At 40.6% G+C, this 25,477-nt stretch overlaps 1 protein-coding gene across 2 annotated transcripts; it reads right to left on the reverse strand.

The window, feature by feature from the left end:
- Positions 1-150: 150 nt before the first annotated feature.
- Positions 151-24,219, reverse strand: LOC118106683 (glutamate receptor ionotropic, kainate 1). 2 transcript variants are annotated; one of them, XM_035155400.2, is made up of 17 exons: positions 24,098-24,219; positions 22,409-22,874; positions 13,267-13,434; positions 12,878-13,135; positions 11,487-11,668; positions 10,908-10,961; positions 10,377-10,550; positions 9,100-9,243; positions 3,970-4,077; positions 3,569-3,610; positions 3,151-3,264; positions 2,871-3,074; positions 2,555-2,778; positions 1,618-1,736; positions 1,258-1,475; positions 583-808; positions 151-459 (listed from the first exon to the last, which is right to left on the reverse strand). In XM_035155400.2, exons 2-17 carry the CDS (start codon positions 22,491-22,493, stop codon positions 170-172), a joined length of 2,610 nt encoding a protein of 869 aa, XP_035011291.1. In that variant the 5' UTR covers positions 22,494-22,874; positions 24,098-24,219; the 3' UTR covers positions 151-169. The 2 variants fall into 2 exon arrangements, with proteins under 2 accessions (XP_035011291.1, XP_035011292.1); XM_035155401.2 differs by lacking the exon at positions 3,569-3,610.
- Between the last annotated feature and the right edge of the window lie 1,258 nt (positions 24,220-25,477).

Consider the following 25,477-nt stretch of genomic DNA (forward strand, 5'->3'; position numbering starts at 1 on the left):
AAAAGTTTTTCCGTTTTTTTTTTTTTTGATTGTAACAATGCAGTTCAACACATTCAGACGTGAGAATTTTTTTTTTTTGCTGGCCCAGTGATTTACTGCAGTCCTCTGACGACAACAATGACAAACGCAGACGTGTAGAAAGGTTCTCGGGCCGAATCCCCTCAGTGTGTTAATACTTGTTGTGCCATTCACACTGGCCCACACTCACCTCCTCAATGTCCAGGTTTTTCCTGGATTTGTAAATAAACTCTCCGATCGCTACAAAAACCGAGAGGACTAGTCCGGCGGCGAGCACGATAAAGATTCCTCCTATGTTTTCCACACCGAGGGCACTGGCCTCCTTGCTGTCCTCCTCCGGGCAGCCGTTGCCCCTCCACCACTTCTCCTTCATCATGTGCAGCTTCCCCTCCTCCTGAAGCTGCAGGATGGCGATGGTGACCTTGTCTCTGTACGGGGAGCCTGCAACACACCAGCAACATTAAAACACATTATTTCTGCCATTACAAGCCACCTGCACTTTGTTGTCGGGAGCATTTATTCATTATCGTAGTTAGCGTGTAATTTGCTGCTCGTGTCTCTTACCAATCGGGGTTCCCACCCCGTAGCCCTTTGAATCTATCAAGCCTCCGATCTGTGTGAGGTTGCAGTTGCGCTGGCTGATGTACTCGATGCTGGTGGACTCCATCAGGAGAGCGTAGTCCGTGGTGAGGACCCTCTGAATCCCCTCCCGGTTGTTTTTCACCAGGGCGGTGTTTTTCCTGCTGCTCATGAATGCCCACATCTTCTCATAGGTGGAGATCTTGGATTTCTGTTGAATCAGAACCAGGATTCATGGGAGTTTAGAACAGAACAGATGATGTTGATGTTTCCTAATGTTCCAGAGATTAAAATATCTGCTGACTGGAGCTATCATCTTGATGCATGGCAGGCGATGGGATGTGCAAATCTGCCAAGTTCATTCTATTCCACTGTATATTCAGATAAACTGGTGCTGCAAGCAAAACAATAAATCATTGAAATCTTTATGAGAAAACTGCCCACGGGTTGTTTTTTTATAGGCTGCATCTATGAGGACGTTTCTAAAATAACCTTGGACCTTCCTCTTTCTTCCTCGAACTCTATTGATACAGCAAATATGCTACTGTAATGACTGGTGGCTGAAGGGTGAAACTTGTCAGGCTAACTGAACTCAGACTTCCTCCTCTTACTGTTGACCCGGGACTTTCCCAGCTCACTGCACAGCGGAGAGAAGGTCACCTTAAAGAAGGTCATGGTGGAGCCGTCTCTCACGGCGCCGTACTCTATTTTGGTTTGCTTGGCCAAGTCGTCCGCGGAGTCGATCGGGGAGTCCATTCTCTCCACAGTGAGGAAGGCAGCCAGGTTGGCGGTGTAGGAGGAGATTATGATCAAAGTAAAGAACCACCAGATTCCACCCACTATCCTGGTGGAGAGGGCCTTGGGCATCAGTTCAGATCCTGTGAGACGACAACACCAGACACATTATGAATTCTGCAAACACATAAATCATGATAATAACGTCTCAGTTGAAGGTGGGAAGGTAAAACAACAGTAAAAACATAATAGAGTTATTATTCCAGTAAGTCCTGTGCAGCCTACCCTGCTGCATCAGAGCTCCAACTCCAAACCAGACACTGTTTATTAGAGTGAAGTTGTTTTCCACCACGTCTGAGTCTGGGTTGCAGGGGTGGGGGTTGTACCACTCGTAGGGGGTGAACCTGAAGGAGAACAGTCACAATTGATAGAATTAAACAAATAACCTATGATGATTAGACATTTTTAAGTCTGTGGCAACAGTTTATGATTGTGACCTACACATAACCTCTTTTCAACTCTTTTTAATGATATAATGCGAAATATCGGCTGGTACGAGCCTCTCTCAGACATTTCAGTATCAGCTTTAATCTTTGAAGATATGAAAACTTTTAATTCAAGGAAAAGGGAAGATTTAAAATTCAGGTTCCATATATTTGGTTGTATTTGTGTTTTGTTTTCATTGATAAAGTTTATGATCAAATATCAAGCTTCGATTCCATTTCATCATCATAAAGACACCGGTAATCATATTCTTTTTAATGGATATATTGGCCAATATATCTGTATCAGAAATTGTTGACAGCCTAATATTGATATCGACATTTTTCCTCAAAAAATCCATGGGGTCTTTTCATTTCTGACCCAAACCAGCGTGCAATGAATCTATTGATCCTTGTTGCAGCCAAATCTGATTGATGATTCATAACTGAACTGAAGAAAATACAATCTTTAACCAAAGTGAAATTCTGCTCATAGTTAATTAATGCTTCTCTGATTGGCACCAACTGTATTAAACACATTCTTTGTTAGCATGTGTGTTGAACTTATTGTACATAGAAACTGAGTTTATCACCTCAGGAACCAGGGAACAACTTCAAAGTGTAGGAAATGATCATTTGCTGCTAAGTGGCATATTTAGTAAATCTTATTCGTGTGTTTTTTGGTAAAACATTGAACATTTGTGAGTCAAATTCGATTGTTTCACTGTTCTTTCTTTTACCTGGCAATGACGAACAGCACACAGCTGACTCCCAGGCATGCCAGCAGCACATACATCCAGATATCAGGAGACAGCGGGTTGAGGAAGGAGAACACTCCCGGGTTGGTGCCGTTGGGTTTGTGGTACAGGATGCTGATCCCCAGTGTCATGAAGGGTTTGGAGAAATCTATCACCTTCTCCCTCACATATGTGATGGTGAGAGGAGCCACGGCGAGGTCGGCCACCTGGCGCAGAACAGAATTCACACTCAGACGATGCCGCCACTCGCTCGAAATTACTTTTCCCCTCCCGGTGAAAGCGACCGGTTGCTACTCACGTGATCGATGAGTTCCCGCACCATGCCGTTCCACTCGCCCTTGTCGTTCTGAGCTCCGTATTTGCCGTCCGACACCAGCTTCACCTCGTAGGAGAAGCCCAGAATGTTGGAGAGCTCCTTGAGCAGGTCGAGGCAGTAGCCCTCAAAGCGGTCGTTCCCATACAGCGGCTTATCGGACTTCTTATACATGACGTAAGGGTTTTCCTGCAAAAAGAGAAAGTTCGTTAATTTCAACAAGACACGCCTGATTAAAATCCTGTCCGATAATGACTTTACTGACCAGAATAGTTGTGACAATGAGGGTTCTGTTGGCCATGGAGTCGGTCACATTTGTGGAGGAGTCCTTGTTGCTTTCTGTTAGATTAAGGCCTGTTTGGGAGTTCCACACACCAATCTGTACACAAACAATAAAACTGAATGAACACAATGATCCTGTGAGTCTCAGTCAAATGATCAAGTTAAATAATGCAAAGAAGGGAACAAAAACAAGGAGAAGGAACAAACGTAGACTCGAGAGCAGGGGAGAGAAAACAGGGAGGAAAGGCAAAACACAATATCTTCTCATGTCCAGTGAAGGAATGTTGAACATTTCTTCAAACCAGAACCGTTTAAAAAGGGAGCGACGTCACAGAGAATTTAATACATTTGTAAATTGTGGCGTTATTCCTTTAGTCTGCCGGGGCAGCCAAAGTACAGACCTTTTTCCACACTTTATTCAGGCGGTTGCTGCCTGCGATTGTCTTGCAGAGATAATAAGAGAGAAAGCATTTTAATCACAGAGCCCCCGAACTTGAAAAGTGCAACAGAGATGGTGAACGTTTTGGCTTCGAGAGCAGCATCATCTTGATAATTACAGGGACATTCATAATAACAGATACAAGTAGCTACAGAGCAAAACGTTCATTTTCAGCGAGGACACAGAATTCCAAGATATCTCTATTTTTCTGTGAATTGTATTATTTTTTACAGACAATTATCTTTCTGCCACTTTGGAAACACACAGTGACCAGCAGTGGCCTTGCTTGTCTGTTTTCTTCCTGTGCTCCGTTCAGCGCTACTTGAATGTTCAGACACTAAAGACGCGGGTCACAAAGTTCACCTTCTCCAAGCCGTCCTCCTTGAGGCTGATGACATCTAAATCGAACTCTTTCCGCAGGCCGTCCGTCTTGTTTATTATTATTTGTCCCGTCAAGCCGTTCCACTGTGCCTGTGGCGGGAGAGGGCAGATAACACAACCGATGAATCCCACACAGTCAAAGTCACACAGTCGCCTGGAGAAAGTAAAATTAAAACAATTCTAATAAATAAAAGCTGATGAGCCCTCTGTTAACGGTGATAAAAGCTAACTGCATCTTCATGGACATTTTGTTTTGGCTGGAATCCTCGGTGGAAATGGGAAGTGGCTGTGATAACAGCAGGGCCTCTGTCTGAGAGGAGAGCAGCGGGTGGGCAGCGGCGCTCAGGGATATTTGAACGCAGCTGATAATGAAGTGAGCTGCAGCTGAATAAGAGTCAGGTTAGATCTGTATTACATGACAGAGGACGCTGAGAGGGGAGATGGTGAAGCGTTGGATCAATAGTCTTCGTTCAGCCTGTGGGGAAACTGAGCGTGAAGCCAAAGGGGCCAATTTGCACAAAAGACAGAACGTAGATCCAAGACCTGAAAACTCATTTCACATCTAAACTGCAGTTTTTTCATGCACCTCAGAAGTAGGTGTAGTTCAGCCACATCTTCACGATTCTGCCTCCACATCACATTCAGAGGAGCCGTGATTAAATCCCGCGCTGATGAAAAGACTTCAGCGCTGTAAACAAAAACTCGCTGCTGGTCCCTCATTAACATATGATCACTGGAAAACTGGGTTACTTTTGATGATCCATACAACTTGTTGTGAGCTGCTTGTGTATTCTGCACAAACACGAGTATTGGCTGGTGGAGGAAAGTGGCTCCCACAAGAAACGTGTGGATTTCTGTGAGCGGCTGTAACAGTGACAAACGTAGGGGGAAGTTCTCAAATGTTTTAGAACAAGTAAAAAGACAAAAATGTACTCAAATTAAGTAACACAATAACCTTTCTACTTGAGTAAAAGTAAGTAAAAATATAAAAAAAACAATGTGCACGTGTGATGTAAGTGCATTGTCAAAATTTAGGGGAATATAAAGTACAGATATTTTCTTTTATATGTAGTAGAGTAATACCCGAAAATAAATCGAATCAAATAAAGTACGGATACATGAAAAATGCACTTTACAGTAACAAAGTAAATGTATTTTGTTGCATCCCACCGCTGCTTTCTAGTGAGAATCAGCTGAAAGAAAAAGCCAAAAACAGTTGTTGTGCTGGAGAGGATCTGTGTGACATGTTTATTTATAAAGAGTCTGTGATGAAGCTCACTCCGGTGCACCTCGCTTCACGTGCACTCTCAGAACCAGAACATGTCGGTGGCACCGTGACACACAGACCAAGAGAAAGAGCCGAAACACACTGTGTGGATGAATAAATGGATTTTGAGTCGAGAGGGAAATGTTCTGTTGAAGGTTTATGTGAATAACTGCAATAATTGATCTTATTAAAATCTAAAAATCACAGTAATAAGTTTAGTTTCAATGGGATAAGGCAAAATACTCCAAACTCAATATTCTCTTAAACCTATTTTTGTTAGAAATCAATTTCAGGTGAGAAAAGCAGATGTGACCCCTTTTGTATTTCATCCTCTTCTCCGTGTCCTGAATCAGAAACTTTCTTTCATCAGTCGTCAGGGAAATGAATTCAGTTCAGTCCACCGGAACCCGAACAAGTCATGAATAAGTGCAACAAGCAAGAAACAATACGACCTGAAGAGCGACGTTAATCTAATCACAAGTTAAAGGTTTGCATCGGAACAAAGAGAAATGCACATCACTATGAGAGCAGTATTACTTATTGTCATGTGCACAAACACAATATTTAAGTTGGAAGCAGACAACAGCAGGATTTGGAGTTTTTTCAGTGACCGGGTATCGCTCGGTGAAGTTGCTCTTTGATTAGACCGCTTCACACAGTCTTATTGCACACATCTGTGAGACCTACATGACCCGTAAATCCAGATTTATTCCTGTCATTAAGTCTCTTTTTTAAATCCTCACCAATCACAACTGTCTCTGTCTCGACCATGTGTTGGTTTCATTACTGTACACGTAGCGAGGACATGGATCCGCTCGGGATCGGAGAATCCAGATGATGCGGAGGATGAGAGCGAGATTTCCACACAGCAGCGAAACAGCAGTGAAACCGCAGTGAAACTGAGCGTCCATTGACATAAGAGAGGAAAACTGTGAAAAAATTGAAAAACTAATCTCCTTTTCAGCCTCCCCCTTCAAGCTTTTACTACACATGCATCTGTGCACTTTAGGGGAGAAAAAGTCAAGAGCACAAAGCTACCAGATTCTTATTTTTTTAAGCTGTGAGGTAAAATTTGTGAAACTTTCACCTTTAGTAGTAAATGTGTGACACATACTTGATTCCTGCAGGAGAATTTATCTCGCAGGCCGAGCCTCAATGTCAGGGGCACTTAGGATAACATATTTAAAGTCTTACACGGCCACACCGGGTCTTTTGCATGATTTTACCTATTTAACTTTAGTTCTTTACACTATAATATTGCTGGGAATTTTGTAAAGCATATTGTTTTGGATGTTTTCTTTTCTCTTTCTCTCTCTCTTTGTATTTTCTACCATCCAGGCAGCCACATGGTTTCTGTGCAGTGTCCAATTCATTTAGAAGATACTTGTTTTGCTTTAAGTGATGCATCCCAGTAAACACCATGTCTGATTTCACTGTTCTGTGATTATTGTGCAGAAATTCAGTACAGATTTGTCATTTCTCTTAACAAGTCTTCAGTGGAAACATGGAGAATGTGTTACATGGGTGATGGACAATAAAATAAATACAAACATTTTTAAAAGTTCAAAAATCCTCAAGTTTAGCAAAGTGATAACTGATCAAATCTAAGGTTTGATAAGATTGTTGATATAGTTATAAAATTATATATTATTTTAATCAAACAAATTAAAATTATTAAAATGAATAGAAACCTGCTGTCATGGTTTCTACCAGTTCCCAATATCAGTTTAAATGATTGCAAACTCTAACTAACTAGAGTTTATGGAAAGCTTTAGAGAAGATCAGCTGGTAATGTTAAATATTGTGAATATAATATTTGTTTGTAATCGACTTGCATGGAGGAGAACTGGAATATACATCCACCAAGAGCAACACCCTATATGTAGGGTTACAGTTATGAGTTATCGGTTTCTTCCTTTGCCTGAACCTCACCCTTCCACCTCGTTTCAAGAAAATCAGTGCAGTGGTTTTTGCAAAAACAGAGAAACAGCCATGAAAACGTGCAAACTGCTTGTTGGAGGTCATTGACAAAAAAACCAGCTGCAACATCCTTGAAGAGGAAAGAGGATGTTGTATTTATAGAGTGAAAGACTGAACACAGACTAACTGTTAATCTCCAGTGGACAAGAAGCTCATATCTGGTGCTTTGGTGTGTTTGTGTACAGAAAAAAATGCTGATCGGAAGTCTAATTATAGAGAAATATCTGCTGAGGCCGTGCGTCTGTAAAGTTCATTTACTCCCACTCCGCTCTGTGGTGCTCTCGCCTGGCATCGCCCCCGTGTCCTTCAATATTCTGTCCCCACTCACAATTGAGAAGCTCATTCATCAAAGAAACATCTAATTAGAGAGCGCAGGATAACAAGAGAGACTATTATTAACCCAGACGGTGACGTTTGAGTTTCTCCATGACTCATGACACATTCAAGTTGAACTAAAATAACTTGATATTGGATTTAAAGGCCCTGTTCCAGTAGCTTTATATAGAAGTAACTTTAAGGGGTGATGAAGGTAAAATACCCTGGATATGTGTGCGGCCATCTTGCACTTCTGACGTTACTTGGAATTTAACTGACTAAAGCCAGTCAAGAATATTTCACCTTTTCACCCCCGAAAAGCTTGTTGCATCTTTTTCCGAGAAGTCGCTTTTTATTTCATCAGCTCATATAGTTTTGTTTCAGAACTAATCTTTTATTTTTTAACTAAAGCCATGTCTTTGAGGTTTACCAGGGGGTTGCATCTTGTGCTGAATCCTCTGAGGTTACGGACACTCGATTGATCCTGGACAACATTGTTGCTGTGCAGTCATTTGTGCAGTTTCTCCTTTTGCATCATCCACAAGATGTGCGCTCCTCTTTCTCCCAGGCCATTTTCCATTTTCTAGTTTTCCTGTACAGACCAAACTGTTGATTTCAGCCCCAAACGTTTGATATCTGATACTCTCTCTATCTTTACTCCTTATATCAACATGCAAACAACTTGTCCTCAATCCAACCGGCAGCTCTCGTCTCTCGGTCAGAGCCATGTACGACACGCATATGGAACCAACACACTAATATGAAACATGGCACTTTATTTTATTTTAACCCTGAATATATTGAAACACAAAGCGTCAAGAACAAAATCTTGATGCTTTTGGTCTGGACAATATCTCATAAGAGCTGAGAAAAAACACTTCTACAGTTAAACTGGGATGATTAACCCTGAACAGAGAGTGACAGTGTTTGCTTTTAAATCTGTTTCTGTTTCACTATGTTCTCGTTCCACCTGCTCTCAGATCAATGTTTCATATTAGGTCATTTTTATTAACCTAAGATTTATACACAGGATACATAGTATATCACCATTTATACTTTAAAAAGTGAAGCTGTGAAATTTCAACAAAACATATTTAGTTTGGGGCAATGAATTCTGTCTAAAATCGTTCTTATTGCATGAAATATTCGTACAGATCTATAACGTTATGAATAAGGCTGCAGATCTCAGTGGACAGCTGTCATCAGTAACCCACGAGTCTGAGAAACCTCCGACACATTTAAATATGTCACAAACACGCTCAGCACATCTGATCTAACTCCATTGTTTCTGCTCTTGCACCCAAACAAATGAAACAGAGGCAGCAGGCTGTGATGGATGGATGGATGGATGGATGAATGGATGGGTGGGTGGATGGATGGATGGATGGGTGGATGGATGGATGGATGGATGGATGGATGGATGGATGGGTGGATGGATGGATGGATGGATGGATGGATGGATGGATGGATGGATGGATGGATGGATGGATGGATGGATGGGTGGCTGAAGTGGGAGAGGAGGGTGTCACACATTCATAAACCTCACTCACGTCTTTCAGCATGTTCATGAAGCGTGATCCAAAGCGCCAGGGCTTGTGTCTGTGGCACTGGAGGGAGCTGACGGTGAGCTGGGCGGCGCGCTGCGAGGCGGAGGCCACCATGTAGACGGCATCGAACATCAGAGCCGCTTCGGTCTGCAAGGAAACAAACCATTGTCAAATCAGGGCTGTGGATGTACAGTGCTACTTGTAGAAACTACATGGAGAGCCATCACACAGGCCACCACACAATCAGCCACAGTGAGCAGAGCAGTTTAATCCAAAGTACCTTTCTGATGTGACACAATCAGACACACACACACACATGGTGGGTTGTTGCCTTTTATACTCAAGTGTGCGATTAAATCCCATTTGAAGCTTTTTGAAATAAGCAACATGTTAATACAGTTTGTCTGATAGAGAGTATTTCAGTTTTTGTGAATAAAATATTACACAGGAGATCAATTTGAATAATTTCCCACTGATTGTTAGATGTTTTACAGAGAAATTATGTTTATTCCTTTACTCTTTTAAAACACGTGTTAAAAACTGAATGTTTAATGACTGGGAAAAGGAACAACGTCTGTAGAGGCACTGGAAATATTGATATTTTTAAATGGAAGTCTAGTTTTTATGTAATGATCTTTTACTTTAATAGGTTTATATCTATTATAGCTTTTATTTTAACATTCTTTTACTGTTGTCTTTTCTATAATTGATTGCTTTGGTCTACATTAGTCTATAAATCTGACTGTTTTCAACTAATATTTAATTCATTTTTAACATTTTTTTGTCAGTCCCCCCTAAAGAACATTGAATTGCATTTGATTTGTTTGAACGGGGCTGTTTTTATTAAGTTTGATGGATCGATGTTGGCTGCAGTACATAAGCACAGTCACGTCAACATCAGTGAGGCTATCGTTAGCATTGCTGCTCCTATTGGTAGATCGTACACCTCCGCCTTTAAATTCACTAGATCTGGATTTTTATAAAGATCTGCACCATAATTCACACATTCCTAATTATCAGCCCTATTAATATGCCTGATTATTTGTTTCACCAAGATCCATGAATTTTTCTCTGAGAAATTAGCGAAAGTGTTAAAAAAAAGGCCCCATTCCTGGATCTGCCCCCTGATCCGCATCATGTTTAATGGTTTCTTCTGACCCATACCGCAACCGTCCACCAGATTTCGTGATGATCCATCTCCATCCAGAAGCTATTGCATAATCTTGCTCACAAACAAACGGACAGGGGTGAAAACATCAAAAGATGTAAGGTGAGCTCACTGTCATCATCCCCTCCGTCATTCCAGTCTCAGCTTTGGAGGGAGCCTGCAGCCGCTCCATGGCCCACCTCTCCACCACTGAGGCCACCTGGGGGCTGTCGATGTTGAGCAGCCTGAACCCCGTCATGTTGACGCCGCTGTAGCGGTACGGCTCCAGGTCGAGGGCGAACAGGTCCTGAAGAGGAAGAAACATCAGCGCAGAGTTAACGCTTTCAAACAGACGTTAAAGAGGATGTGACTTATTCAGCAAGGGTAAAGGGACCGTTGATTAAAATGGTGAAATGATATTTACAGTATAATACCGCGGAATTATGCCAAGGACACTGAAGACATCCAGCAATCTTATTATAAAACTGTTTGAATTCATCTGCACGAGTTTAATCTGGCAACAGAATCTCTAGGTGAACACAGACTTTCACAGGATGAAAGGAAACTTAATGAAGACAGTGGAACAAAGTCAAAGTCCCGTTGTACACATGTTGAAACAAAACAACCTTCATGTGAAAAAGAGAGGAAAGGAGATTTTCTTTACCAGTGTGGTGAAGAAGAAGTGATAATATTCAGTCATCATCCCCATGGACAAGATCTGAAAAAGATGAAAGAGGAAACAGAGTTTTCCCTTCATTTGTAGATTCACACATTTTTGCTCGAGCCAGGAAAAATATTACTTCCATTCACGCCACTCAGCCAAATGTATATTTATACCCTGGGGCTCGTCATCTAATTCGATTTCATTCGTTTTTCTGAATTTGCTCATTACGTATTGTTTGCATGGTTTTCACATTGACAATTTGCTCGTGGATAGTTTCGCGTCCAATTAATCTTCTGTCGCGTTTGGTTCTGAATGTTTACGTGTGGCTCAGAAATAGGCTCGGCTTGGATTTGGAAATGAACATAGGATTTCTGACGGGGATGGAATTTGACTAATCTTACACATGGTAAACATTAAACCAGCAAGCAATGAAGGAATGGGGCGAAAAGCAAATGGAGCAATAATTCAACTGGATTTTACAAGTTAAAACTGTGTTTCAGACAGAATATTGGATTTTAGGTTTGAACTTATGAGCTAAACACTTTGACCTCTGTACAGTTTGATGTATCTGCAGTTTACCTGCTTGAGAACATCAGCTGATGTTTGGTAAGAGCAGTCGAATATGACGTAGAACTCCTTCCCTTTCTTCATCTCTTTGAGCAGAGGGCGGGCGTCTTTACTTCCTGTTGGCAGCTGGCGGATCTTGATCTTGATGCTGTATCTGGACGGAGCTTTGATCAACTCTTGCAAACGAATCAGTCCTTCGATTGAAATAGAAGAAAGAACATTATGAGACTCAACAGTCACATATTTCAAAACAAACCCGCAGTCTGTAGGTATTTAACCGTAACATATTCCACATATCTCGTCAATGGTTCAGTTTAATTTGATCTGCAGTTCTTCATTGTGACCACTAGGCGGCAGTGAAACCTTCAATAGAAATCATTGCGTTAATCAAGATTTAGCGTAGGCTTGTCTTGGGTGTATTTATCGTTGAACAGTGATACAAACCCTTTTAAAAATGTATATTCAAGAGTACACTTCATTACATGTTTCTAATAAATTCTGATTGGTCCGTTTATTTTGAAAATACTGACGGGATGTTTAAGATTGTTCGTAATGACGCTAACTTGAGTAATTTATTTTAACAGTTCCTCTGAGTGACCACTGGAGGGCACTAAACACAAACACATTAAGAAATACAACAGTAATTTCCACAAACGAAAAGAGAACGAGTCAGTTAGCAGCTAGCATCAGTTGGCTACAACCACATGAACAGTATATTCACACAGCGAGGTCATTTCATGTGCTGATGGCAAAAACTCATGGTAGAAGCAGTTGTTGAGTTTTTCTTGGCTGCAAACTCGTCCTTATAAATGATGTGCTCTGATCTCTCGGATCCCCCGACTCCTGATCACCTAACTTTGGTAACATTGAACACACAATTCAACTTAACTAATTACTCCTGATGCTGCAGTGTTTATATTGACAGTATAAAACATTTAACTTCCACTAGTGAAGCTGGAAAACAACATGAGCACCGTTTCTCTGTGAACTGTATTCAGCCAAAGTCCCCTACACAAAAACTGTGTTAGACAAAATCTCTCTTAATGACCATAAGTGACAAATTCCATTCATATCTATTTTAATGCAGTAAAACATGTGATGTTTTGAACTGGACTTAAACCTGCAAAAGGTTGAAATTTACTATAAAGCTGCTGCCTTAGTTAAAACTAGGAGTACCTAATAAACTGACTGCTGACTGTACAGTATACATACATGCCAGCTCGTTGCCACTTTTAAACATTTCGTCTTGTGGCTGTGTTTAAGCATTAAAGTGCTTGTTTTTCTTGCTTTGCTGTAGCTGCAGCACACAAACGCTGATGAGGTGCTTTTTTTTTTTTTACTGCTGCTCTGATATTTGAAATTTCCCTCTGGGACCAACACCCCCATTTCTCATCTTCACTCACCAGTTGCGTCCTCGTACACCACAGTGACCGTCTTCCACTTGTAGTACTGCACTATGTCCAACACGGAGCGGCTTATGGACGCGTACTCCGGGTAGAGGTTGATGTAGAAGCTGTCTCGGTTGTCCACCGACGGGTGTTTCCATCGTGTCTGGATGTGAGGGACTTCCAGGGCGTTGCAAATGGACTGGACCGCGCTGACGGAGGAGCTGTGCGAGGGGCCAAACACGGCCCCGACGCCCAACGCCAACTGGTCGCAGGCTGCAGAAACACAAAGTGACAAGATGGGGAGAAAATGACAAATGACCAACAACAGCACCGACACTGGAGCCAGCAACAATCTTCTTTTTATTGATTCTTCTACACGTCAGGTTAGATGAGGTGACGCTTACCTCTCCTCGAGGCCTCGAAGCTGTCGAATAGGTTTATTCTCTGGATGTCATAGGTCAACGTGGTGTTTGGCATTAAGGTCCGGTTCCTGTTTATGTTGGTCACAGCAAATTTAAAGGCCAGCTCTTCAACACTTATGGGCTCGTTTTCAAGTGTCTCGAAGATGCCGCCTGTGGGAAGAGGAGACACGGGGACGGAGAGAGGATTAGACAGTGAACTCGGTGGAGCGATCACGGCCCGACAGTTCCCTTAAATTCAATCTAGATGCACCAAATTTCACACTCTTATCGACTCTTAATGTTCATGTTTTCTTTTCATCAAGATCTATGAGTCTGTTGGATCTCTCAAAGTTAAAGAACGTTCCTCGATCCGCCCTCTGTTTCGGAGGAACCAGAATTTAACGGGCTCTTCCCTGATCCTTTGTGGAAATCCTTTCCGTTGTATTTTCTTAATCTTGCTGACAAAAAGAAAACAAACAAACCAACCAACAAACAAATGGACAGAGATAAAAACATAACATTCTTTGCGAAGGTAATTTATTATTGTTATAGTCATTCACCTCCATTATTAGCATTTTTTCTTAAAGTTTGAAGGTTAACATCGGAAGTCTGAATTCGTCCAGTTGCATAATTTGGACCAATTGTCTTGTGTCCTTCCATCACATAATACTAATAAAGGACTGAGGCTGAGACAACAGGATTTAATCTCCTTCGCAGAAAAGCTTTACGGACTTCGCTCTATTGACATGGCCTAATTTTCAACTCGCTGACAGAACAGCTTTTATAAAAGTGCGGAACGATTTAGTTTGGGAAAACATTCAGTTCATTACAGCTCCGCAGTTAATGCATCCGGGCAGTTTCTGTACCCGGTGATGAATCATCATCGCAGACATTCAAATCCTTTTTCTGTCCTTTTAATGTCAAAACAGTAATTCACTGCCGCTCTGCAGATAAACAGCTGCATTGATTCACCTCATATTTGCAATCTTTTTAAATTTGCTGCTCCGGACAACAGTCGCCTTTGATGGAATCGTACTTGAATGTGCGGCTACCAGCTCAGGATTTATAGCATCACAAAGACAAGCTCCAAAACATAATGTAATTTAGTGTAAAGAGGTTAAGGACTAAGTGTTTCTGCTGCGACTGCCAAGACTCTCTGGCAGTGAAACCACTGTCTTGACTTAAAACACACACTCACAGATACTTAACTCTCTGAATACCTGTTGTCTTTTTAGCTTATGCACGTATTATTTACTTATTTATTAATTATTAGAGTAAATCTGAAGTAGATCAATTGTGTGTTAAACTGTTTTGCTGTAGTTGCTTTTGTTTTATTGCTTTTGATGCAATAATTTTTATTAGTTAGATTATTTTACTTAGCAAACTTATAACATTAGCTATACAGTCTTTTTTTCTATTTGGATTGTATTGATTAATTGTTACGACTAAAGACTCTTATTTGACTCTAGGTCAAAGCAGGGCAATAAAACAATATCAACACTTATAAAATTATCACAATATAATTTGAATCAATAGCAACATAACAGAAGTCTAATATATATCAATATATTGCTTATGCCTTCTACAAGCACAGGGAGGATCTATAACACATAATTGATCCACCTCAGATCTGCAGAATTATTTGTTGTGTAAAAGTTTAAAACCTCAACCTTTATTAACCGTTATTAAATTCAAAATTATAAAACGACAAATGATATAACATTTGTCGTGATAACTATCAATATCAACTGATTTGTTTTTGTCTATCTTTTATCTTTGGCTGTATCGCACGGCCCTCATGTCAAAGCAAAGCGAAGCTACAGTCACGTGGATTAACACAGAGCCACTGTTGACATGTAGAAACTGTATCATAAAGACTGAGCATCATTTTTCATTTACTAAAACCTACTTAATCATCACGCATGCAACAGGGATTTCTACATTATGTCTGTCCAGTCATTATTTTAAGTACTTTTCATAACCAAAACAAAGTTTAATCACATTTACATTCAGACCCGGGACTAATAATCATGATAAATTGATTGACACTTTTAAAAATGTCTGAAATATGACAATGAAAAGTTTCCAGAGCTGAAAGTGAGGCCTTAGTTAGTCTGATAAACAGTAACGAGAGGAAAGTGTCAAATCTTATATTTTCTTCATGAAGTTTCAGCACGTAATTGGCTATAAAACTGATTATTAACTGGTCAATTGATCAACTAGTAGCTTCAGCTATAGGGGACGGACAATACAGCCACAAATGATGCAGATCAGTTGATATTAAATGTCACAATGTTATTTCTTTTAAATTTAAAAACTGATTTTTTTCTCCTCAGTGAAGGTTGAGATTATCAATACAATCTATTAATTATGTATTATGCCTCCTCAGTGTACTAATACAATGCATAATCAATATACTGATATATATATATATATATATTGGACTTTTTTTTATATCTTGCAATAATTATAGATTTAGTTTTATTGCTCAGCCTTAGTTTCAGTTTAAGATTTAAAATTGTCTGTTTCAGAAAAATGATAATGAAGAACAAATATCGGACAAATTTAAAAGGCACCAAATGCAAAAACCAAAGTACTGTCAAAATTGAATTCCAAGATAAATTTCTCTTTTACACACAATCACTTTGCAGCTGGATGTGTGTGCCAGGAGGGGAGGAGGAGGAGGAGGAGGAGGAGGAGGAGGAGGAGGAGGAGGAGGAGGAGGAGGAGGGAGGAGTCGAGAAGATCATTCTGAAAACCATCCAACTCTTAATCCATCACCGTGGCTGCTCCAGAAAGATGACAGGTCTAGCATGCCACGGCTTCATGGCAATATGGCCGTATATTACTCACGGCCCAGGCATGAAGCCCTGCATACAGTGCTTTTATGTTTCAGTTACATAAAGCGCAGCATGAAAAACATTAGGATTAAGGCCAGAAAAGAAGCCGCTGGATTGTCACTGGATTGTCACCCCCTGCAGAGGGGTGGGCAGAGTCGTGTGAGATTCACTGTCTTTATCCCTGCTGACAAATGCCGCTGCACGTCCAGTCCACTCAAGCCTTTCAAATGTAAATCATTCAAAACATCTGGGCCTTCGCTGATAGGATTTCTGAAATAATACATTCTGGGTCGAAATGCATGTTGTCACTGTGCATTAACGAGCGCGTGACGTAACGAGAGAGTTTTCAAGTTTGCCACATTCACGTGGTTTTTCAAAGAGAGGCGGCGAGGACGGTACTTTTTAAAAGCTCGTCGATTTTCAGAATTACAAATCAATAATTACATGAACCGTGAACTCCCGTCATAAAGACGCCAATTCAATGTCGCAATAGTTTGCAAATGACCTCGCCTCAACGCCGAGGCTGCAGATGGCCATAGGTCACCGCTCTCCCGAACGGTCTTTGAAGAATTGCCTGTGAAATTGTGATTGATTTGGGAGCAGGAAAGGCCTTTAAAAAGCTCTCCCCCGAGGCCTTGATTGTGAATGACCTTTTTCTTTGGAGTAGCATCGCCTCAAACCCCAAACTGAGAGAGCTTTGTCTGGACTCCCTGGTCACTAAAAGCATGCTTGAAAGTGCCAATCCTAATTATGGTTAGCGAGCCGCAGCGAGCAGCTGCTGGGACCTGTTAAAAGTCCTTAATTCTGTCGAGTATGAAATTATCCGGCAAACATATACATCAACCCTCTCTAAATTTAGCAAAATAATACATTCTGTAATAGCACCTTTATCGTGACTTTCCTCCAGGGTGTTTTTAAACATGAAAAGTTGATTTTTAAAGTGCAGCACAGACCTTATTAAGGATTCAGGGACAAAAATAATTCGAGTGGCAGCATCACAGCATCATTTCCGATCACTGATTTTGTTTTTCTCACACTCGGCTGCAAAATAACACAATTGTGCGAGAGGCAAAAAAAAAATAGCTGCATGATTTTCTGATTCACATGTTTTTCTGCGGATGACCTCGAATCACACAGGCGTCCTAATGACCTGGTGCAAACACTTAAAACACAGGCAAATGTTCTATATGAATCTGCAAAGTTTATTAATAAAACTAATGCAAATGACGATAACATTGATAAGAGAAAAAAATAATTTGAGAAGCTCATCTGCTGAAATAACACGACAGAAAATTAGCTTATAAATTCAGCTTTTATCTGAGGTTTTTAATTTTATGTTGATATGACATTGCAGCCCAGTCTGTTTAATTTGTTTAGATAAATAAATGTAACCTCATTAAAAGTCCTACAATAGGTCATAGATAAAATATTGTTATTTCATTAGCTCTCAAGCTGAAGCAAAATCTCAGTGAGAGTGTTTGATGTGGCTTTTATATTTAAAGTGACCTAGATGAACAATTTACGCTCATAACTTTCATTGTCAGCAGAAGAAAAACACAATAACGATTTTATTGCATTGTTCACTTATTTATTCCCCCCCTTTGAATCTTGCTTGACAGGCACAACTCACAATGAGAGGAAACACATTCATCTCCCCTCATTTCCACTTGAGATAAGATCTTAACTTTCTGCTTAAAGTATAATGAGTTTCTTGATTTCCAGACACGGTGTAGTGACGGCTTGTTTGTCTGCAGTTGAGCCTCAAGAAATCGCCGACAGAAAATACTTATATCGTTTAAAAGTAACTGAAATCTTTTGAACAATGCACATTATTGATATGCAGTACCTGGGGTGGATATACACTAAATCAGGAAATTAGTCATTCGTATGTTAGCTTAGTTATTGTGCATCAGAGAGTTAAGTTCATCTCAACTGACTCTGTAAATACCACAGTCATGACCACCATCAACCATCCAGACGTCTGTAGTGAAGCAGAAACACCACGTCACCTCATTTTGGTCAAATTGATTTCAAATTAGTTCACGTGGTTGAAAACCGAGGCAGGAAAATCATCGTCTTATCTCTACAGGCATTTTCAATTAAAAGACCTCACACATGCACACAAGACCAGAAAATAATTAAGTTTGTCTCTACGCCAGGTTCCGACAATTACGGTCCAATTAGACTGGGTCAACATGGACGTCCGGAGCCGTGTTGAACGCTTTCCTCCATCTTTCAGTCAGACATTTACAAGTTGTACAAACAAATCGCTGAGTTGTCTCTGATACGTGGAATTTAACCAGTGGCTTCAATAACGTACCGCTGAAACAATATTTCACCTCTGGCTCCTGCGGTGGATCCAAACAGGCACACATGTTAAGAGACGATAGATTTATCAGCCGGTATTAATTGTTTTAAACAGATATATAAATGTGTGTTTGATGTGGAGCCCCAAATACAAACCGACAAGAACTTTTTACAGTTAAATAAATGTCTCTGGTCCACAAAGTAATCTGTCTTGCTCTACTTCAGATAACCTTCAAAAACCAAAGGTTTACATTTGAAACTTAGAGCAACACTTCAACTTCAACATGAGTGTGATGGTGCATTGACATAGGGAGAATGTTTCTGTTTTCATTCCCACTCCGGCTCTATGTTATACATCTTTTACACCAAAATTTGCATGTATACGTGTTTTTCTTTTTTTACATAGACGCACCGAAAACCAAGCCGCTCTCTCACCTCGCCGTCTTGCCAACATAATGAGTTCACCCGGAGTTGTGTTACCATCGCTGCCGATCTGAGCCGGAGACGATTAAAAACCGTGTCTACTGAGCCATTTGACCCGGGAGTTTAATGCCAATTGAATCCATTCCCATTGCAGACAAAAGCCAGATGTTTGTTTTTTTGACCGGTGGAAAGGGGGTTTAACGTTGGTGATGGGGTTCCAGCAAGTTCAAGAGTAATGCTGAGCAGTAGACCAGTTGAAAAGACTTTGAAGTCTGGTTAAAAACCAGCGTTTATCTCCAATATTCAGAGAGGAAACTTTTAATATATCAAAAATTCAAAACAGAGTTTGGTGTATTTTTTATCGAGGCAGCTCCTCTGGTTCAGGAAGCTGAGGATCATGGGTAATATCGACCGTTCAGTTGTGTTTGGGCAACACAGTCAATACGTTGATGGACTCGACATGAAAACCACTTCATCAGCACGTGTGGCTGCAGAGGGCGCTGTTGCTCAGTAAAAGTTACATAGTGTTGCTTTAATGTCCCCACTTATCTCAGGTATATGCCTCCACTCTGATGTTGGAGAAATAGTTTTAAAATTAAACCACGATTAGGATATATATAGTAAATAGATACATAAATCCTGTATGTACAAACTTGCATGGGATCAGTTTTCAAGTGATGCAGATAAAACAGGGAGTAAGAATCTCACACTTTGTGTTTGCAGATGACACGAGGATCAATGCACTCACTCAATAGACTATTTATAAGCAAATGCACAAGTCAGAGCTGCCTCGGATAATTCATACTTTAGTAATCACAAGTTTGAACTCGAAGGTGCTGGTAAAATTATAAAAACAGAAATGCATCCATACTCAATCCTCACACATAAAAATAAAATCTATGCAATTTAAAAACCCAGCTTTCTTTTGCGAGGGCAGCTTTGTTTTTCAATATATTTTATCACAGCTTCACGATTAATGCAACCGCTGAAGAAAAGACAAACGAAAACTATTGCCATAGTCGCCATTAATTACTTTCCAATATAATTTTCAGGATCACTGAGCTTCCATCTAATCTTTAATAGGCCAGACAATGCTGTGGGGTGATGCATGCTGGGAGGTCACAAAAACAAAAGCTTCTGCTCGCGCTGCAAGCAAATTCTGATAAACCCCAGAGGCAATGCTTTTTTCTTTTTTTTTTTTTAGAGACTTCTGTTCCTCTGCCTCTTAGAGGACAGAGGAAAAAACAATCAGATCTATTTAGCGTTTAAACCCAAAGTTCAAATCAAGAAAACGATCCTGATTCTCATCTGTGAATTTTCTGTGACTCTGCTATTATCACATGAAGGGGGCTCTTTTAAAGCAGAGGAACACAATGACGTAGTGTTTTGCCGTCTCCCCTCTCTCCGAATCCTGGACCGGTTCCCAGTGAGACCCCCCCCGCCCCCTCCACCACCAGCACCACCACCAGCACCACCACTCCACCCTGGGCCCATGCCAGACTGTGAATGAATAAGGAGGCCCTAACCCGTCTACTATCTTCGTTTGATGTGGGTAAACTGAGGTTTCTCTGTTTGTTGGGCGGCTGCTTGTGACCCACCACCAAAACATTTAAACTGAAAGATAGATAAATCTGCATCGATATATATCTTTAAAAAACTGCTGTGCAAATCAAATCAGATTTTACCAATACATCAAACCTGCAAGCAAGAGCAAACAGGAAATTGACCAACAGCAAAATAAAGTGGAGGCCGAGTCGCAAGCTGCTGCGTCTCCGTGCTCTCCCCAATGATGAGATTTGGTCGCGGCCTAAGTACCATATTTGGGGGAAAGAGACTTTCTGCATAAAGAAGATTAGTGTTAGTTGTTTAAGGGCTTGGAGAAGGAGATTTACCATTATTACCAACCCCAGTGGGGGAAAAAGAGTGAATACAATCTGATGCCAACACTTGCCAGGACAGAGAAATGTTAATTGAACGGAGCCACACACCATATGGGAGAGATTATGATGAGTGTGGGTCATGGGGAGAATGACAAAGATTAGATGGGCCTGGGAGAGTGATAGATGATTGAGGAAGATTAACAATACAGAGCACAGATCGGGATTGTCAGAGCAGGGAGGTGGCACCGGCCTATTAGCCTCTGAAGTTATGCAACGCCACAAGTCTGATTTGTTCAAGTCTTCAGAAGTGGAGCAAAATTTGGAAAAAATCACAGTCGCTGCGGGGCATCGAGGCGAGCAGCGTCCCGAGGCCTCGGTGAAATATTTTTGTGATGCAATCTTCTAACCCATGAGAGGAACAGTGGGAAACCAATGGGAGAGGAGGAGAGAGAGCATTCATTTGCAGGCTGGTTGTTACAGAGTTACATCAGAAAGCAAAGTGGGGAAGTTGGGAGCAAAAAAGCTCAATTTGGGTTGTTTGCAAATGTAGAGTGAAGTCATGAGCTTTGCCGATTCAACAGACAACTCTGGACTCTTAACATGCGTCCACATACATATGCATCGAGTCTAAATAAGCCGAACTTTGTCAGCAGCCAAACAGAACAAAGTCCCACTCTTCATTCTTTAGCTCTGTATCCATTTCACATGCGTCCGTGCCAAAGACATCATCGTCATGCCAACAGTGCATGCTCTCAGATGCAGCAGTCGTCCAACTTAATCACTCATCTGCCGCTGACCTGCTCTGTCGACATGGACGAACAGAGAGAGAGAGGGAGAGAGAGGGAGAGAGAGAGAGGGAGAGAGAGAGAGAGGGAGGGAGAGAGAGAGAGGCTGGCGTTGGCCAACCAAACTGGATTAACATGATTTTGATGAAAACAGAGTCGTGGACAAGCAGCTCTCTGCCCTCGGTTCTTCCTTTACGAGCAGAAAAAAGAAAATATAATCCCATAATGAGATGTGTAAAGGTACTGCACATACTGCACATCACAACCAATGGAAAACGTCTGTAAAAGGACAATATTTTTGCAGGGATGCTCAACAAAAGATCATTATTGAATAACTTACACACACAGATTGTGTGTCAGTGACGATTTGAGTGTAAACTACAGTGAGAAGAGGGTTCAAATTCAACATATACACGACATTTAAACACGTGAAAACACCATAAATGCAGAGGAGCCCACACAGCAGTCACACAGTGGCTCACTGTCGGGGCCTTAAATGAATTAAATGGTGTGTTTGGGTTGATGGAGCACGGAGTCAAAGGTTATCCTGCAGCTGCTGACTTACCTACAGCAACCGAGCTGCACAATCTGAAGAGATATCATTGCACAACATCCACATGTATAATCTCTGCATTTATTAATGGTTATCTTTAGAGGGAATAGAAAGTGCATGCATGCTTCACAGGCACCATGAGAGATTAAAAAATGATGGTCGTGCCACAAAAGTCTGATTCTTTTCTATTTTTAATCGGAGACACAAGGGAGTTCATTATGCATTTTAATGGGGGAATGAGGGTCAGTGTGGCTCTGGTTGATCACAGGGTTTATTAAACCTGGTGAGTGCACATATGTGGGAGTCTGCGGCAAACACAGCAAACACACAAATGCACTGACACGTCTCCCCACTCACCAATTCTCAGGACTTGCTGCGAAGTGAGCCAAAACTCTGCCATAAAGTACAGCAGTGGAAATAACAGTCCCTTCCCTTTCGCCATGGTCCTCCCTCCAGAGTCGAAATGAACATTGATATCAGTTACTCTGCCCTCGGTAACTCATGCTGGTAACTTGCCAGTCCTGGTATCCGTCACAAAAATAAACTGGCATCCGACCCACATCCATTCCTCACACATAGTGATGAGGAGAAAAAAAAAACAGGAAAAAAAACACACACTCCACTTGCAGCTGTCAGAAGAACTCCAGTTTTCCCATTTCTACGATCCTCGGTGTGCCACTGAGGGTTTGCTTCCCATGTTTCACTGCTCAGACATCCCTCTGATCGTGGTTTTTCTTTTTGTTTCCCGGTGCACACTTGAATTGAAGGCTGCTACTGAGGAGGAGGAGGAGGAGGACCGTGCACCCTGCGCCCTGGTGCCAAGCTGGCGACAATAGAAAACAGCATGTGTGGGTACAACTTTCACAATAAAAGCTGAGTTGGCAGCAACAGAAACGATCCACGATATCTTTGATGAGAAATGTAATTTATTTCATCCGTTAATTATGTATTTTCAGAAATTAAAACATGTGGTATTTGTAGTTACATGTATATATTTTATTTATACATCATATTTCATTAGTCGTGGTGGCGGCTGATCGTGGAACTTTATATATGTATTATTATATTTATATAGCACTTTTTAAATAATGTAATGTGACAATAAAAGTAAAGTGGAAAAAAGCAAGTCTATAAAAATGGGTTTTAAGAAGCGAGGGCCTTGATGGCACCTTTAGTTTTCAACCTTGACTGTTACTCACAACCTTCATCTCTATCAGAAATTTTCATATGTACAAATACTTTAAACATAGACACACTTTTCCATTATGTTACAAGCATTTAGGACATTTAGGCTAAAAACTTGGTGTCAATGACCTTGTTTTGAGTCAAATTTGAAAGTCAGGGCTTCCGAACACTTAGATGACACCACAGGAGGCATTTTATGTTTTTTATCACGTTTAAAGAATTGGTCACATTTACTTCAATTGTATTGGCTGCAACGCTGTTTACACCTGAAACTCCAAACGTGTTTTGTGGACTCAAACACTTCACCCACCCCTCCATCGCCATTTTTGGGTGAACCATCCCTTTAATTAGCTTTTCTCCAGCACTCTACCAGGGTATTTTTATATATTCTTCTGATCTTGTGTTATTTATCCAACTAATTCCCATTCATTTAAACTACCCCAATCCAATATGCGAAATTCGTAACAATAATCAGTCTTGATTCTTCTGCTGGTTGATACAAGAAAATATCTTGAATGCTTTTATTATGAAATCCCTCCTGCCCTGTTCCTGGTCTGTCTCCGGCTGAATTGACGCATCTGAGCGTCTCTCCCGTGCAGGCGCTCGATCGAGGGCACCGCCAAGCCTCTGATCCGCAAACATGGATACGTCCTGAAGATTAACTTCAAATCTGGCCACGTTCGACCTCGACAACGTCTTTGCTTCGGTACACCGAGGAATGATTAAATCTTTGCTCCAGTCCTGATGGAAACGCAAAATCTAATCTTCAAACTGGTCAGTGTCGCTCCCCTCGAAGATTAACTACCTCAAACTGTTTTTTGTGACACAATCTCGTGGTCAAATAAAATGTGTTCACATTACCTTAATCCACTTTGCTTGATTCCTCGGCGCAGAGAGGTTTGGGTTGAATAAAAAGTTTTGTTTGCACTGATCCCATAGTTGTGCTAAGTGATGATGCTGCAGACCACTTCTCTCCAGCCAATGGAGAAGCACCAGGGGTGTGGTGGTATTTTGGGGGATTAGGTTAATCTCACTATTATTTAATTCCTCATAAATAAGCCTCATTAGACACTGATAGTTAAGAATAATTTTACACCCTGACAGCTTGTTTTATTTACTTAGGGAATATGTACAGTTTTTAAGTACATTTTGAGTTTATTAGATTCTATTTTGAGTTATTTAAATTCTTCCTATCTGGTTTATTACTACTTTGCTCTATGTGTAATGCCCTTGATATTTCGGATCTATAAAGTATATATCTATCTATCTGTCCATCTATTATATCCTCAAGTGGGGTTTGCTGGGGAAAAATACAGATCATTTGCTGTAATACACTGTAAAATTCAACTACTCTTTAAAGGATAAATTACTTTTTTTGACATCAGAAACTCAATTTTAGAAATGTCTAAAAAGAAAACCTAATAAAAATACCGAAAGCCCTGATGGACGACACAAGTAATCACTCAATCCACCATGTTTATCGTTTGCTTTTTATATATTATATCAGATCCTCATGTTTTTGGTTCATTGCCCTTAATAGGAAGTTCTCCAATTAGAGCTTCAGCCAACTCAGGGCACTCATCAGGTTCTCTGGTGTCATCTAGTGGTGGATATACACAGTGAATAGGGTTGACTCAGGCCACCGCAGTTTAATCACAACACGTGCAGTAGTTGGTGTTTTCCATACTAAGTGGGGTTCACATATATTCAAACCTAGTTCAGTACACTAGTTTAACATCAGTACCACATACATGAGATAATTATAATAGACATCAGCACTGTACATAAGCAAGATATATATTATTACTTGAAAAATCCACAAAAACTTTGCTATGTTAAAGAAAATAAAATATAAATCTTGGATCCGCTCCCTTATTCTGATGAATTAATCATTCGATTTTTTTCTTGGCCTACACCTCACCCTCACAACAACTTTAAATACAACGTGTTCATAGGTATTTGTGTTAACAGACAAATGAGGAAAAACCACACACAATGTTTACATTTATAACAAAACAAAACATTAATACACATTAACATTGAATAGTTATGTTCACATATCCCTTATATTTGTAACAGAATAAAAATGACAAGGTTATTAATTGTAGAAAAAAGTTAACCGCACTATTTAATCCGGGCATCAAGATAATCCTAATACAAACAGAGATAATTCACTGTCACCTTGCAGCTAATTTACAGCAGTTGTGATGCTGTAATATAAAAGTATAAAAAGCCTTTGTG

The sequence above is a fragment of the Hippoglossus stenolepis genome, chromosome 4 (assembly GCF_022539355.2).
Source record: "Hippoglossus stenolepis isolate QCI-W04-F060 chromosome 4, HSTE1.2, whole genome shotgun sequence".
Taxonomy (NCBI): Eukaryota; Metazoa; Chordata; class Actinopteri; order Pleuronectiformes; family Pleuronectidae; genus Hippoglossus; species Hippoglossus stenolepis.

Coding starts and splice junctions, on each gene's coding strand:
- LOC118106683 (XM_035155400.2), bottom strand. CDS start 22,493: ATGGCGAAAGGGAAGGGACTGTTATTTCCACTGCTGTACTTTATGGCA. Junction 10,962..11,486: donor CAGCTGATGTTCTCAAGCAG/GTAAACTGCAGA, acceptor CATCTTTTTCAG/ATCTTGTCCATGGGGATGAT. Junction 809..1,257: donor CCACCATGACCTTCTTTAAG/GTGACCTTCTCT, acceptor CTGATTCAACAG/AAATCCAAGATCTCCACCTA.